The 16,352-nt window shown below is 38.9% G+C and overlaps 1 protein-coding gene across 1 annotated transcript; it reads right to left on the bottom strand.

The window, feature by feature from the left end:
- Window positions 1-1,110: 1,110 nt before the first annotated feature.
- Window positions 1,111-9,306, bottom strand: LOC133984758 (protein-glutamine gamma-glutamyltransferase K-like). Its single transcript, XM_062424224.1, has 13 exons — window positions 9,018-9,306; window positions 8,718-8,909; window positions 4,864-5,115; window positions 4,186-4,304; window positions 3,983-4,090; window positions 3,474-3,651; window positions 3,216-3,354; window positions 2,925-3,117; window positions 2,322-2,475; window positions 1,950-2,234; window positions 1,623-1,783; window positions 1,383-1,519; window positions 1,111-1,270 (listed from the first exon to the last, which is right to left on the bottom strand). Exons 1-13 carry the CDS (start codon window positions 9,304-9,306, stop codon window positions 1,111-1,113), a joined length of 2,367 nt encoding a protein of 788 aa, XP_062280208.1.
- Between the last annotated feature and the right edge of the window lie 7,046 nt (window positions 9,307-16,352).

The following is a 16,352-nucleotide window of genomic DNA, read 5'->3' as shown; positions in this document are numbered from 1 at the left end:
ACTTCACCAAAATAAGAATGTAGCATTAAAGTTATGTTACACTTGCATTTAGTGTTAGTGTAAGTCAGGTCACAGGTCTGTCCATCAGCTCACTGTAAAATAAACAATCCAAACAAATTGCCGACACGACTACTGCTCAGATACATTGAGTTCACCAACAAACTTTAATATTCACAACATTTCAGTTACCCTGAGGCAGATATGGTAATTTCCATATTGGTAGTTCTTCAGCCCCATAGTACTTTCACCCACTCTGCTCACCGTTTCTGTCCTCTTGCTCTGGTGACTCACTCTGCTTGATATCCTGTAAATAATGTCTTTTCTCTTGTCCCGAGACTTTCACTGCACATTAATTTTTTACAGGACATTTTAACCGCTGGAGGCTCTTATCTCCACACTCCACAGTATTTTTTCATTGTTTTATTGCTACTCTTTTAACTGACAGGGCAACAACATCAGAGACACACTGTAGAGGTGCAAAATGATATCAATAAGACTCCAGGCTACATCTTGTATTAGTTGTATTTTATTGATACAGAGCATTTACAGCATGTTTAATATAACATACATTTACAGCATGTTTAATATACAGCACATTTAAATAAAATATTTTTTACTGTCAGCATGTGGCACTATAAACAAAATAAATATGTAATATATATTTATAAATACAAATCATACTTCACAAAAGCACAAATCTTGCATTAAAGCTGCTACGCTGTCCAACATCTGCTATTACTGAGGGACTCAGGAACAGGAATCATAGCACTTTACAAACCTGTATATGGTAGAGCTTTGTCACAAATTCAACTGTAAAGGAATCTAATGCAAGCTAGTACTGGTTTTCATGACATGTAAAAGCTTCTGTCTATTCTGAGGTGAAACAATACAAATCCCACATTCTTCCTTGATGTTTAGTTGATGTTTAGTTTAGTAGAAGTTTAGTGGTGATTAGTCATTTTGAAATCTCATGCAAAATAAAGCTGCACTGTAGTGTCATAACTTTGTAGATATATAAATTATAAGGAAAAAGCTAAAAATACAGTCTGTGCCTATATGGAGGAAATGACTGTCAATATTGAGAGTCAAAGTTCCTCTGGTCTTGAGTCACTATAAAGCGCCGTTGCTGTTTTCCTTTACAATGATGTCGGTCACACCATGCACCTGTGTGAGCTGCTTGCAGTCCAACGAAGCCAGTAATTTCCTCGGCCCAGGCAGGGTGGGGACGAAGTGCTCAGTCAGAGACACAGTGGCGCGGCTGCCAATATCCCTGAGGGTAGAACAGGAAATGACAATGGCAATCACAAAAGAGAAAGATAGAAAAGGTAGTTTTAAAAAAAAACAACAACTGACCATGATATAAAGTATATCTTTCTCCTCACCCATAATTAATCTTTCGGGCAGGTAGAAGGCCCAGTCCTTCCACATGAAACTTCACTGCTTTCAGGACCTGTGGTAGTGGGTTTGTAAATGAAATCTCTACTGCCATCTTCTTCCCTACCACAGCCTTCCCAATGGGCTGTGTGAGAGAAAAACAAAGAAAGAAAAAAAAGGGTTAGAACCTGAAATTATATTTTAATCTTCTTACCAGTAGTATTTTCCCCGTGACATGTTTGTCTTACTTTTATGATGAGGTCTGGGGTCCGCAGTCGGAAACTGAACTGAGTTGCCAGGACCTGCTGTGTTTCTTTGACCCTGCCTGACAGTGTCAGCATCAGGGCGGCCTGGTCCACCAGTTCGTCTTTGTAGTCTTTATACTTCAGGCTCCACTCCAAAACATGAACTGTAGAGAGGATGTAAGTATATTAAGTCTGGATGAAAGATGTGGACCTTTTGACCACCCAACATACTGCTATTGTCATCCATTAAGTGAAGCATGGCTAAAAACTACCCTGGGTCCCAACACATACATCATCTCCCTGAAAACCCACTATAAAAGTTCCACTCACCCTCATTGGGCAGCAAATCAATATCTGCCTTGTCCTTAATGACAGTCGCCTTGTGTACACCGGTGTAGTACATGACCGTTGCTTGGCTGTGCAAGACGACTTTACGATTCTCTGAGCTGCTGTTTCGCAATGTGATGGTCAGCTCTGCATCACTTCCCATTTTAGGACCTTCACCATCCATGGTCACTTTTACAGAGACATCCTCTGCTGTGGGTGAGGAATAGGCTTCTGACTTGGAGCCATAGCGACTAGCTGTCTCCACAGCAATGCGTTCCTGTTCTGAGCCTGAAAATCAGAAGAAATGTCAGGCTAATTTAATATACCCTGAATGCTTGTGATCTCCCTTATTGTCTGCACTTAGTTTGATGATACCTTCAGGGTGTTTGTAAAGGTGTGTGATATCAAAGCGCTCATCAGAGCCGACAGCCTTGGTGCTGATGGAATGGCCCACAGCCTTTTTCTCACTGAAGATTTGTTTGAAGGTCCCATCTAGGTTCCTCTGCCAGTAGATTTTGTCACTATTAACCTGAAGATGCACAGAAGGATAGAGAGGGAGTTAAAAAATGAACGTCACACATCTTTGACTTGTGCCATATGGCTCATTATTAGTGCACTGTGCGTGCATAATCTGTTAACACAAAACAACAAGTAGAGGCTCAGTTGGTCCGTCCAGTGGGTCACAACTGTATTTTAGCAAGTTTGATTGTTGCATTTGTAATATATATTGCAATATATTATAATATTTGTAATAAGTGCTTGCTCATGGGGGAATGTTGGGTCTCTTTAAAATGAAAAACTGAAGAGTACGGTTTAGAACCTGCTCTATGTGTAAAGTGCCTTGAGATGACTTTGTTGTGATTTGATGCTATACAAATAAAAATTGATTGATTGATAATATTTGTCGTGCAGCTTCATGGAATTGTAACACTGCATTGCTGCAGTGCTCTTTGAAGGTAAATGACATGTTTGACAAACCTCTGCAAACACGAATGGACAGTCGTGTTTGAGGTACACCTGACCATTGCGGACAGCAGCAAGAGAAGCAGGGCCACAGCGGAAGGAGCCTATGCTGGTCTCCTGAGGCGTGGCGTCGACAGCTTGCCAGCCTCCCATGCCTGGAGGTAAGTCTGGACGAGTCATCCAGCAGTCATTCCACACATGGAAGTTCCTTGAGGAAAACAGTTGACGGTCAGGCTTAATAAATTAGAGACTGATGAATGTCATGCTGAGTAAAACTGTATTATGTGAAGCAGCAACAGTACACACCAGATAGAGTCCGCATTGAGATGAGCTATAGGGTCCAGGTTCTCATCCAGATATATATCTGTCGTCAAGGAGACATCAGTGTCATGGGCTGAGTTGAAGTTGGTCACAGTTCGAGTGGGAATGCCCAAACACCGTAAAACTGCAAAGAAGATGAGAGAGTAGGCATCTGTGGTCAATATTTGTGAGACATTTACTCTCCACACACCTATACAAGCACACGTTACATATACAAGAAAGGAAAAAACACAATCAGCTAACCTGTAGTGACTACGCCAGCAAAAATCCAGCACTGGCCATACTTTACAGGGGTGCCATTGTTTTTATGGTATTCCTTCAGGATTTCAACACTTCCACTCCAAAATGTTGGTGACGTTCCCATTGAATAGTCTCCTGACCAGTTTCCCACCAGAACACCAAGGTCATCAAGTGAGTTCACCTGGATCAACGCAGCAAAAAAGAAAAACATTTTAATCTATCTATCTATCTATCTATCTATCTATCTATCTATCTATCTATCTATCTATCTATCTATCTATCTATCTATCTATCTATCTATCTATCTATCTATCTATCTATCTATCTATCTATCTATCTATCTATCTATCTATCTATCTATCTATCTATCTATCTATCTATCTATCTATCTATCTATCTATCTATCTATCTAGTTAGGCACATTTTGATGAGAAATATGAAGGTATGTCAATCAGGTGTAAGTAAACTGCTACACTCCTAATGTTCATTATGAACAGTTTGTGTAGTCTCACCATGGCTGAGATGACTCTCACAATGTTAATCGGGTCTCCCCAACCAGATGGATGAGTCTTGCTCTTTTCCAGGACAAAGAGGCAAGCAGCTAGAATCCCATCATCAAACTGAAACCAAGACAGACAAGACAAAGGCAGAGGGAGCCGGTCAGTTTCTGCTGCTCCACAAACTCTGATGTGGGAAGTTCATACAACACTCTCACCTGTCCATAGTCCCATGTCCTCTCTCCAATTTGATTTTCAGTGCCATAGTAAATACGCCCAACATCGTTCAGGACATACTCCTTCCTCTCGTCTTCATCATCCATGAACACTGCATCATCTGGCAGAGAGTGAACAAAAAACAACTTTAAAATTGGAAATAATTTGAAATCAACCTGGGTGGGTGAACTGTATTTTACAACAGAGGCTTTGATATTGACATAAACTTCATCTTTATCTTATTTCTTTCTACAATTTTTTCTTCAGTATATCTCTAGTTTCGCTGTACTAAAGCAGCACGGTTGAAACAACATGACAAAACAAGTCCTGCAGAAAATATTAATTTGTTAATGTTTTTTTAAAGACGTTATCAGGCCTGTTTTACAATCTGTCTGTGATGTGAGCAAATATCATATCAAAATGTTATTATTTTCATTTTTTAGACATTAGACACTATTTTTTTTTTACAGAAATGAAGGTCAGTGTTTTTTAACAACATTGCATGGCCTTAAAAATAACCAGAGTTGAATGCACTCAATCGCAAAAAAGAAAAAGAAAATATCCAGAGTCTCATTTTGTAGTTAATCAATCAGACATATCAACCTTTTATGTATCTTGAATTCTTAAATTGCGCAGCTGATGACATCACAATTTATCCCTGTGTTTTATCCCGTGTTTACCTTCACACCAGGGGTTGAACAGCATGTAGACGTCATTAGCAGGGTCATGTGTGGAAGTGGCTTGACCGTTCGGGCAACTGGTATCCACTGTGAGTTTGTATCGGCCAATGACTGCCGTAGGTGGAGAATAGACTGACAGCTTTATCCTTTTGTCGTTCTGCTCCACTATAGCAGCCTCCCAGCCATCTTCCTCCAAGTCTTCCACCAAAGGGATGATAACATGGGTTCCTTTTGATACAGCTGGCAGCGGTCCTGAAAAGGTGAAGGAAGACGCATATCACACACATGTCATACCATGCCCAAACAAAAGTACACAGTTCAATTACTGTGTTTCCTTTAACCACATTTCACCTCCACGTTCAATTTAAGCCGCACCTGCATTCCATCCTTGTGGGGTAAGTTTGAATAAACAGAAACTCAATAGAAAGAATCCATCATGTACTGTCCTGACACACACACACACACACACACACACACACACACACACACACACACACACACACACACACACACACACACACACACACACACACACACACACACACACACACACACACACACACACACACGTCATGACAGCATTTGATCTGGATGTATCTGCACTGTAAAAGTACTCTTTGCTTATGTAACAGTTTGCCGCTCAGCTTCAGTGTCAATACACTGCCTGTCATGAATAATATTGACAATTTAAGTAACTTTGGAGCTTCTGCATACAAGGTCTAAAGAGGGACCATCAAAATCTTTAAAGAGAACTAACAAAACGGTCTATTCAGTGACAAAGAAACTCACTATTTCCACCATTGCATACAGCTTGTATGAAATGCTCTACTTGGCAGGCACAGCACTGAGCTTTCCTCCAGACGTGAATATGGAATTTTACAGCCCTCCCTGGTTTTACCCCCCATCCTCAGTGGGTGTGACCTTGCCTTTGTTTACTGTGTTTACAAATGCCTTAACAGAACTGAGTCGCTCTGCTGCAATTTCACCACCAGATGTTCATCTTTATCAGATTCACTTGTGGGCAGCAGAGGCTCTACTGATTGTGTGTGACAATAGAAACCTGAAAATGAAAGAAACAACCATTGTGAACTGAAACATACGCGCTACTGCATTACAAGAAACAGCAGGGTCCGCACTAGAACAACAGCATTAGTCACAGACTGACAGTGAAGACAGTGCTTAACACCACTAGCCTGAGTGACAAAATCATTAGCATGGACTGCAGAGACTGAGCCAAATGGAGCCTCACTGGGCTATCTGCTGAGCCACTCTGCTGAGCGGTGTCTGGTGTCACTGTCAGGTCTACATTTCCCCTCTATCAACACTTTGACAAGGTCTATGGAATTTACTGTTGACAGAGGATGAAGCCACCAAGAACACCAGGCTGTGTCACTGGTAGATGAGAAAATTGAGACACTCTCACCTCTGGAAAGTACTGCTACTGGCCAATAAATGTCCGACCTAGTCCATAACCACCCATAAAACAAAAAAAACATATTTACACATTGTTTTTACTGACTGACAGCTGCTGTTGGGACTGGCAAGTGAACAAGCCAAAAGAAACAAACTTTAAGTGTAGCTTACAAGCCACAGGCAGACAGTGTTTTCTTAGCAGTGTTATTGAAGGTTAAGACCACACCTGCATCTAAACAGAAAGACAAACATTTGCTGTTATGTGAACATTTTGAATGTGCTGCAGCTGAGAAGCTAATTAGATACCTCTCACACTAACTGACATTAGCGGTGTGAATGTTTGTTTGATGGCTCGTTCAACAAGATTATGGTGCAAAATAAGACGTGTGTTCATGTTTGTAAATTTGGTAAGAAGGAGATTTTAGCATGAATGCTGATGTGGGTTGTTATTCAGAGACATTGTGACCATCTGCCTATGATACTGCAGTGACGTTACTGAATAAATATTATTTGAAATGAGATTTGGTGGCTTCATTTGCAATTTGATGAATTCATGCAAAAATAGGGAGCCACATCATCTTCCCTTTTGGTTTCTGATTCATATGTGATTCACAGAGCAGGTGTGTGTGCTGTGCAGACAAAAAACATACAATTCCAGTTGGACTATAATATTTTGGACACTCAACTTTTCTTTTACAGAACCCTAAAACCCAAATTTCAGCTTTGCACACAACCTCATAATCTAAGACGCAGGTTGCCATGAAATTAGCTGAATACATTCATGCACCCAGGGGGATAAACCAATTTGCTTCTAATGACATAAAAGCCTTTCATCTACTACATCCTCAGGAAAAACTTTACTTCTTCGGCCGTGCAACAAGTAAGACTCTAAGAATAGCCAAATTGTCAGTGTGCAGTTCAGTCTGCCCTACACTTTCATTCTGTGAGGTGTGGTGAAAATTGCAGCCTATCTGAGCCATTAGCAGGACTTTGAAAGGCGCTGCAAACCACAAAGCCAAAGTATTCAACTGACTCTGACTTTCACTCGATCGTTAAAAACAACAGTGTTGTTTTAGATTGGGCTGTAATTAGCTTCTCACATCTCAGAATACAGCGTTTCATCTGAGTACATACTATCCTATGTGTGGTTGAAAAGTGAACTATGAGCAGAACTTGCTTGTTAAACAGTTTGCATTGAAATGAAATATCTTCCATTTGAGAGTGGTGGCATGATTTTCAGAAGCCTAAAAACTGGCATTATCTGCAGCTGCTATACTGATTAGTGATGGCTTTTTTATTCAAATTATCGGAGGATTATTCATGATTGGTGTTGTTATTTTTTAATTTTTTGTAATTACATTACAGTGCTGACTTAATAGGTTGGAACAATATAAAATCTGGTATTATTTGTGAGAGTCAATTCTACTTTTTTTCCTCCCCCATAAAACCAAAAAAGGGTTATTTTAGCCAGCCTATTTGCAAAATAGCAACCATTCATTACACCATGTACATCTCCTAAATGTTAACATATGGGTAAAACCGTCATTCCTAATAAGGCTGCATAGCGTCTCTGTAAAAGAGACATTGTAATTATTCTCTTTAAGCTTCACTTGTTATCCCATGCAGCTGTATCTATATTGGTCTTTGTCCTCTCCGCCTTACAGCGTTCAAACACAATGAGAGCGGGAGCTCAGGCACACATGAAAACCGGTACGCGGGTGGTGGGCTCAGGCTCAGACAGTTGGTAGTGACAGCATTGATGGTGAATTGTCAGTAGATGGGATTTTTAGTTAGAGCAGGACTGAGGACATGGCATCTGGAAAACACCCTGGAGCATAGAAACCGGTTCTGTTACCATAGCAATAGAAACCAAAAATCTCCCTCTCTCTCCCTTTCTCTCTCTATGTCCCTCCTGATCTATCTATAAATCTTCTCTTACATATAAATGCAAAAAAAGAAGTATATATTCACAAATAGTCCACACACGTGAGCTGCCAGTAAAATCAAAACTTCTTGCTAGTACACCTTATTTCCTCCCACAGCCTTCAACCCATCACCTTCCTCTGACTGTGCAGCGAAAAGGAAACTCCTTAATTGCCATGTGAAGCTCTGCACAACGTTTCTTAGAGAGTCAGGGAAGTATGCGTCCTTAGTAAGTGAGTAAGTGTGATTTGGCCAGGCAGGATTATAGTAATCCAGTTTCACACCTGGCCTTTTAGGATTAGAGGAAATTCATGTTGGAAAATGCATAAAAATTGAATTAGTATTCATAAGCAAGTTGAGTCTGTTTAGCTGTTGTGAATGTTTCTTTACAGGATTATTCTGAGGATCTGAAAGTTTAACATGAAACATTTGGCTTATAAAGATGAACTCTGGTGTTCAGATTCTGTGTTTTGCTGATTAATAAACACTGTACAGTTTCTGTCAAGGACACCACTGACCTGTTTTAAGTTCGAGGTGAAGTTTGTCAGTGTTGGGGTTAAAAGGTCGAGACAGAGTAATCCACATCAGGAAAGTCTGCCCTCTGCGGATAATAAAATCATCGCTCTGGTACAGATTCGTGTGATGCTCCAAGCGGTTCTGCCCTGATTTGCTTTTCAAGAGGTCTATTGATCGCACCTTGAGGAGGAGTTCTGTGAAAACAAAGATATGAGAGAATTAAATCTATATTATAGCTGGTGTTAATTTTGTGTGATACAACATATAATACAATTACGAGCACTCTAATGTGCCAATTATACCATCTAGCTCTGTATCACCAGTCCCAGGCTTCTCGCCGTCCGTCCCCTCATCCTTGTCCACATCATCAACCCCTGTAACCAGAGTGTCTGTGATGTCATCGTCATTTGGCTTGGGGCAGCAGCACGGGCAGACCTTGCGCAGCCACCGACGACATGCATTTTCTTTCTCAGGGTTGTCCTCTTCTGGTTCTTCCTTTTCCTCCTTTGTGTCCTCCTCAAAACCAAAAGTGACAGTTGGAAAACGACCTACTGCAAATCTGTTGCTGGTTGAGCGCGTCTCTACAGGCATCCTGAAAAAACAAAACAAAAAACATTCAAGAAATCTATGATGAACGAAGGTTATTTAGAAGACACTTGTCATTTTTACATGTGCTGCTCCAAAGCCTTTGAATGTAAGAAAAGGCTTTTCCTGAGTTTAGCATCCCTTTTAATCCCTCTTATTAACACCATCCTGACATGAGCTGACATCCACATCACTGATTGCTGCTACACAACAACGTGTTTTAATTAGTTTAACTTATTAGCTGTTGTTTGGCTGCTCCTGATAATACTGAAAGCTTTGAAACTGCAACAATACATTTGCTCTTTTTCAGGGACCCTTCTTAAGATCCACCCTTAAAAAAGAGATTCCCATGTGCTACACCATGAGTAACATAGAAATGACTCTTTGTAGTGGGTTGCATCATCAAAATAATTATGCAACCTAACTACAAAGAGGAGTTAATGATGTCTGACAATATTTTTCTTGCATTTAAAAAAAAAAACATTGTTAGAATTATTTATTCAATCTGCTAATATTGCTGCTGAACAGAGATTAAATCATGCAACAATCCTGAATGGCTCATTTTAGATTTATATCCCTTCCGTCACACTTCATAGCCTGAAGGAAGGCTGCTCTGACTCTATGGCGCATCTGGAGCTGATTCGGTGATGCTGAATTACAATTTGATTCATGAGTCATTTTAAGCATCCAGGAGTTTTCTCTGTGATGAGCACATGAAACATACATTTTCTTGTTTAAAAGCTCATAAAAACAGACTTTGTCACCTCTAATTGACAAAGATTTAAGTCACATTTCTAAGCTGAAGTGTCCGGTAATCAAATAAAAACGTCATACATTAGAAAATGTTAACCAGCCAAAATAGTTCAAATCCATGCTAATTCTCTTTCATTTTCTCTACCTCTATTCTCTTACATCTCACTCTTTAACCCGCATCTGTCTAGCAGTTGCGCCACCTCTCAAGAAATGCTGTAACCAGTGAAAACGTTTCCCACACATTTTAACATGCATCAGAGACAGTGACTGTTACACAGTGACCAAACAGGTTCAGATGAAGCAACAAACAAGACTGACAATTACCTCGATCCTTTTTCATATGCTAATGAAGTTGAGCTGATGTTGATGATTGTGCGTCACATTGCCAATGACAGACAAGGATAAAGCCAGTTTGACAAAACAATTAGAATAAACAAATCCATAACACCCTGATAAACATAACTATTACATATGTGCATAAGATACTGTAACAGCTTCAAATAGTTTCTTCTCTTACAGGAAAGTGAACAGTAAAGTAACACAGTTGAGATTGTTTTAATAACTTCGCAGCTAAACTGCGCATATATCCGGGCTGGTTTTACCATTGGCAAGGTAGGCAGTGAAAGGGCCCCAAACAGCTATAGATTTATATTGAATTATGTTACTATCCCAGCTAATTGTACACTGCAATAACAAAAGGATCCCAAAGCACTTTAAAAAATGCTACTGTATAAATGTACTACTACATTTACCTGACACATAAACAATGCTGGTTGCAGATTCTGATTATAAAATATATATTAAACATGTTGATTAAACTATTCAGCATTATATAAATTAAAAGTAAGTGAGTAAATTTAAGTACATTATGGTAATAAATCCCTGTCTTTTACTCAGCAAATTAAAAATTGTAATGCAGGACTGTTACTTTTGCAATGTGTTTACTGTGTGGTGTTAACAGTTTTACTTAAGAAAAAGGTTTTAAGTCTGCTATTACCAGATTTTGCCCAGGGCCCCCAAATGACTAAATCCACTCCTACTCTGAGTGATCGTCTGTACAGTTTCATGGTAATATGTCCCAACAGTTATTGAAAACATTTTGTGTGGACCAAAGTGGATGATCAGCTAACCGACACTGCCACCCACAGAGCCATGCTGCTAATATCTTAAAACTAAACATAGATTTATTTTAGTCTTGACACTAATATATTAGTAGATATTTGTATCTACAAATTAACACCACACTACTGGGTGCCGCCTCACACACTGTCAGTAAAAGTGAAAATTAAATCCAACATAACACCTGTTGCTGCCAAAACGATTAGGACTGCTGAGGAGAAGGATTGCATGGAATGAAACTCCATATGGTTGGGATTACACTCTGCCCGCAAACAGCACCAGCACGCCCTGTTTACTGAATAGGTCATTGCATAAAGCCCCATTTTTAAAAAATAAAATAAAATTGCTGGGGGACATGAAGCCAGTCAATGACTGTGACAGTGCAGGAAAACCCCTCCTCAATGGATAGATCATGCCAAGCCAATCAACATATCACTGACCCCATGTTAATCATGCAGGTGGATGGATTTGCAGCAACTGTCCAATCAATCAGTATGCTGCTAAAGTACAATATGATGGTTAAAAAACAAAAGTATACATGTTGGCACCAAACAAAAACACAAATATTTTTCGTCCAGCACTGCCAAAAGAAAAATGAAGAAAATGAAGACGGAGAGCAGAAGTCAGGATTCAGGTCATGGAAGCATTCATTGCAAATGAAGGAATTGATACAGATATTCTTTAGCAATTCATATGTGAATATAAGCCAATTATTTTACATCAAATCCTACTGAAAGAAGGCATGTTGACTACAAATGAACATTTTGTGTATTAATGTCATGCAAGGATTATGCCTGCTTTATAGCAGGAATGTTCGTGGCACATTGTGGTAATACAATATCAATGGGTTATCATGTCGTCCCTTTAAAACAATAAACTGTTATATTTAGTTAAAGTATATTTTTAGTTTATAGTTTTATTACATAGTTCTTGGCTCCAAACAAAGTAATGAGGTCTCCTAAGGAAAGTCTAGCCTAGAGCCTTGCGTTATCTAGAACCAGGCCTGCCCACAAAGTATCTCAAACCAAGAAGAGACCCACCAACGCAGATCAACAAAACTTTTTCCTGCTGCATCCAATGAATAAAACATAAATGTTTGCTCTTCACTGAAACTAACACAGTGAGACTGTGTGACACTGTGTGTATGACAAGATGCCTGCAGCTGAACCTACTATGAGAGGGGATTCTCATCACTTGATCATCTGCTGTGTTACATCCCAACTATTTGGAGCAAACTTTCTCTGGCTCCTGCCGCTCATGTCTGGGTGTCCAACATGTTGTTTGAATCCACGTATATATACAACTGAATCTGTCGCACACACAGGTATCATTTTGTTAACAAATGTCTCAAAATGTCTCAAATCATCATGACGTCAGCAGCAGATACAACGCTATTCATCACTGTTGGATATTTTCCTTCAGGAGGGTGGTGATCCAGTAAACATCCCTCAGCTACACTCATGACCCGTTTGCCTCTGGGCCTCTCATTTTAAGCCGCGAAGAGAGAAACAAAGGGGCCTTCACTGGTTAATGTTAGAAAGAGAACGATGCACATGTTTTGCCCCTTTTCCCATTAGTTTCACTATATTACATTATTACATTGATTTGTTAATTAGACATGAACTAATGTTGCAATGAGTCATATGATATAAAATATTACATATTTATCTAAAGAAAGGCTCATCAGGAATCTCTTTCACTCCACTTTAATGGGGTTGAAAACAAGAAATATACTGTGTAGTTGTCCCATGCAGCTGTGAGTGAATCTATTCTGGAAACAGATCAACATTAGAAATCTTTTGTAACAGAATTCATGCAAGAAATGAAACTCCCAGACTGTTATTAATATAATCCTGACATGACAGTAAGGTAGCAGAACTTTCTCTCCACTTTCCACAATACTTTCAAAAGTGCTGTGATTGGGAGAAAAGTGTGAATGCAAATGAATGTGACCATATCTACATATATTTAATAATATTAATCAAATCAATAGTTTAGCTATCAGGTTATTCAAAGACAGAGCTGCATGTCAAACAGCTAATTCACACTTACTCAGTTCAATGGCAGAAGAAATTTGAAAATGCAGACTGCAGGAAGAAATCTTCTGTTCGATGTGTCTTTGTGTTTTACACAGACAGGCTACATGTTCAGACCTCCTTTAAATAGTTGAGCTAAGACAGTAGAGGCACGCCTTCCTGCTGCACAGACACTAGTCGGGCCAGATATTTTCTTAGGGAGCAAAGGTGCCATTTAAATTTCACAGTCTTAAAACAGGATTACTTTTAGGGTTAGGTTCCTAATGAGTATAAAAGGATGTGGAGAAAACAGTAAAACAGGCTTGATACTGAAGCCATAATAATTATTTATTCATTATTCACTAAACTTCAGATTACATCAGACTCCTTTTTATTTATAAAAGAACAGATCACAAAGTTACTCTTTCGCAAGGCAATGGGGTCAGTACATCTGGTCTAAGTTACTTTCTCTTCTTCTTTTATTTTCTTTTGACAAGTAGAGAGAGTTTAAAAAATATAATATACAGTGCCAGCGTGAAAAAGAGTGAAAGTAAATGCCTATGGAGAAAAAAATAATAGACCTTTTGCACAGTAGCAGCAAGTGTCCCAGTAAGTCACGACAGTTTGACAATGAAACAGCAGGACTCTGAAAGTCAAGCAGCGGGTTGAGATTGTGAAAGCCATCATTAATTTCATCGTTCACACCTTTGCTTTTCTTACTGTGGCATGTCAAAATGTTTTGCATCGAACGGGCCCAGTGGCCCAGGCTCAGTGACAGCATGTGCTGGAATTCAGTGACAGGTGGCTCACCCTCTGTGTGGGATGTCCACACCTTGCTATTAGAAAGGTCTGATTCTCTAGAAGGGAGTGGGTGTCACCTGTATTTACTTTGTTTAAAATATTTGATATTTTTTATATGAGCTGGGTGATTGAATCATCCTAGTTATCCACACAGACTGGTTGGGTTGGTTTTCACTGAATTTCCTAACTGTGTTAAAGGTCAAGCCTAAACAAAAAAAGCCAAATTGTATTACACAACAGGAAAACTATGGGTCACCAAATCCTCTTAATAACTATTAAATGGATCTCCATGAATTTTGGTCCAGATATTCATTGTGCCCAGAGTATGAATCCAACCCTGTCGTCAGAATAAAACATTGGTATTGTATGTTTCATAAACCATGGATATGTTGAATGTATGTGTCATATGTTGGCCATTATCAGTAGAATAATGTATAATATGTTTTATGATGTGACAATGCTGTGGTGATGGTCTGGTTAAGTTTAGGCACAAAAACTACCTGGTTAGGGTTAGGGAGAGATTATGTTTGGGGTTAAAATGAAAGAATAAAAAAAAAATAATAATATCCCAACATCTTTCCCAGCACTGTTCCATCTTTTTGATGGAACAGTGCTCTCTGCTGCTTTGATACTTTTCCAACTTTCCATCTAACTAATTACATCACCACGCACCCCACCCCTCCTCCTCCTAAAAGGAGAGTCAGCTCATCTCCAAGTTATGTGAACTACGTCACTTTACATGTTGAAATATGTATTGTAGAAATGTTGATATGCTACATATTAAATCGATTGAAACATAGAGATTCAGTGTATCCGTGCTTTGCAGAAACTACAATGCACAGTAGCAGCTATTCTTCCTCTGGTCTAAACAGTTTACAAGGTAACAATACACACATACATATTCACACTACTCATCACAATACACTAACAAACACAACACAAACACAAAGAAAATAGGTTCTGATTGAATCAATCACCATCTAACATAGCTGTATCATTTAATGCCCATATATCCCTGTCACCCCATACTTTATTTTAATTTACAACCAAAGTTTCTTCTACATATATATATTATTTTAGTTTAAAATGATGTGGGAGTGACTTCCATTCTTGCATTGCTCTGATTAATTGTGTGTGGCCCTGGCACACCTCTAAAACAAAATCATGAATGAGTTGGGCAATAGTGGACATTCAGGAAAGCCTAAACTATCTAATATCAGTTTTTCTTTGACTATAGAAAAACCACACAAGATGTTTTTTTGGAAGGCAATAATCCAGGTGATAGTTTGTTATGCCAGATATTTTGTACATTGCTTGGTTACAAACTGTTTCCCATTTTAGTTTCTGCTCTGTGTATGTGTTTGTCCCATGATCATTTATATTCTATGATAATTCCTCAAAGTTTGGCCTGCTTTATTAATATGTTACTTATAGTAAGATCAAACTTTGGTTTTAAACAATGTGTTTGTTCCAATAGAAAACCTGTTGTTTTAGACCAATTTAAAATAAATTAATTATTGTTAATTCAATCTACAACTAAGTAGAATTTAGGTTCACATTTGTGGTTTTGACTGAAACATCTTAACAGCTTGGATGGATTATTATGAAATTTGGTAGAAACAGTAAGTCTGTCCAATAAAATGGTTGCATTTATATAGCAATTTACCTCTCGTTCACCTGTTCAAATGCAAAGGGACAGAGCTGAGGATCCAACCACCAACCCTATGATTACCTCCCGAGCCACAACCAGTACTTTGTTTTATGACCAATTACCTGTATCACTACTTTGTGTCTAGCTCTAATTAGCAAATGTCAGCATGCACATATATCACTTTGTACATGCAAAACATCAGCGTCTTAATGAATGCTTTGTGAGCATATGATGTAAGTATGTAGCTTGAAGCATTAATATGCCTCAGTAAAGTCTCAAAGGCACAGCCTGTTTTTATAAATACAGCAAATCAGAGTTTTAAAATTAAATGATCTTGGTAAACTGAGGATGATGTTTTAATTAAATGTTTGCCCTATATTTTGACCTGAAAGGTGTGGCATTTTGCAAATTCATTTAGTTTGATTGATTTGGTTGAACACACCCAGAAAACCACTGAAAATGCCATGACATCAGAGTAAAACAATCTTCAACTGTCAAAAATGTATTCACATGAGAAAAGATCAAACACATGAACAAAGACAGTGGTGTAACTAAAGGCCGAATGAGGTGACACACTGCTAATGGCCCTGGCACACCTCTGAAAACAAATCACAAATGGATTAGGACATAAGGTACATTCTGGAAAGCCCTTACAGGTAATATTAATTATCGTCTGACCATAGAAAAAACACACAAGACGCTCTTTGGAAGGC

Source organism: Scomber scombrus, chromosome 8 (genome assembly GCF_963691925.1).
Source record: "Scomber scombrus chromosome 8, fScoSco1.1, whole genome shotgun sequence".
Classification (NCBI taxonomy): Eukaryota; Metazoa; Chordata; class Actinopteri; order Scombriformes; family Scombridae; genus Scomber; species Scomber scombrus.
This window is presented reverse-complemented; position numbering and strand designations above follow the sequence as displayed.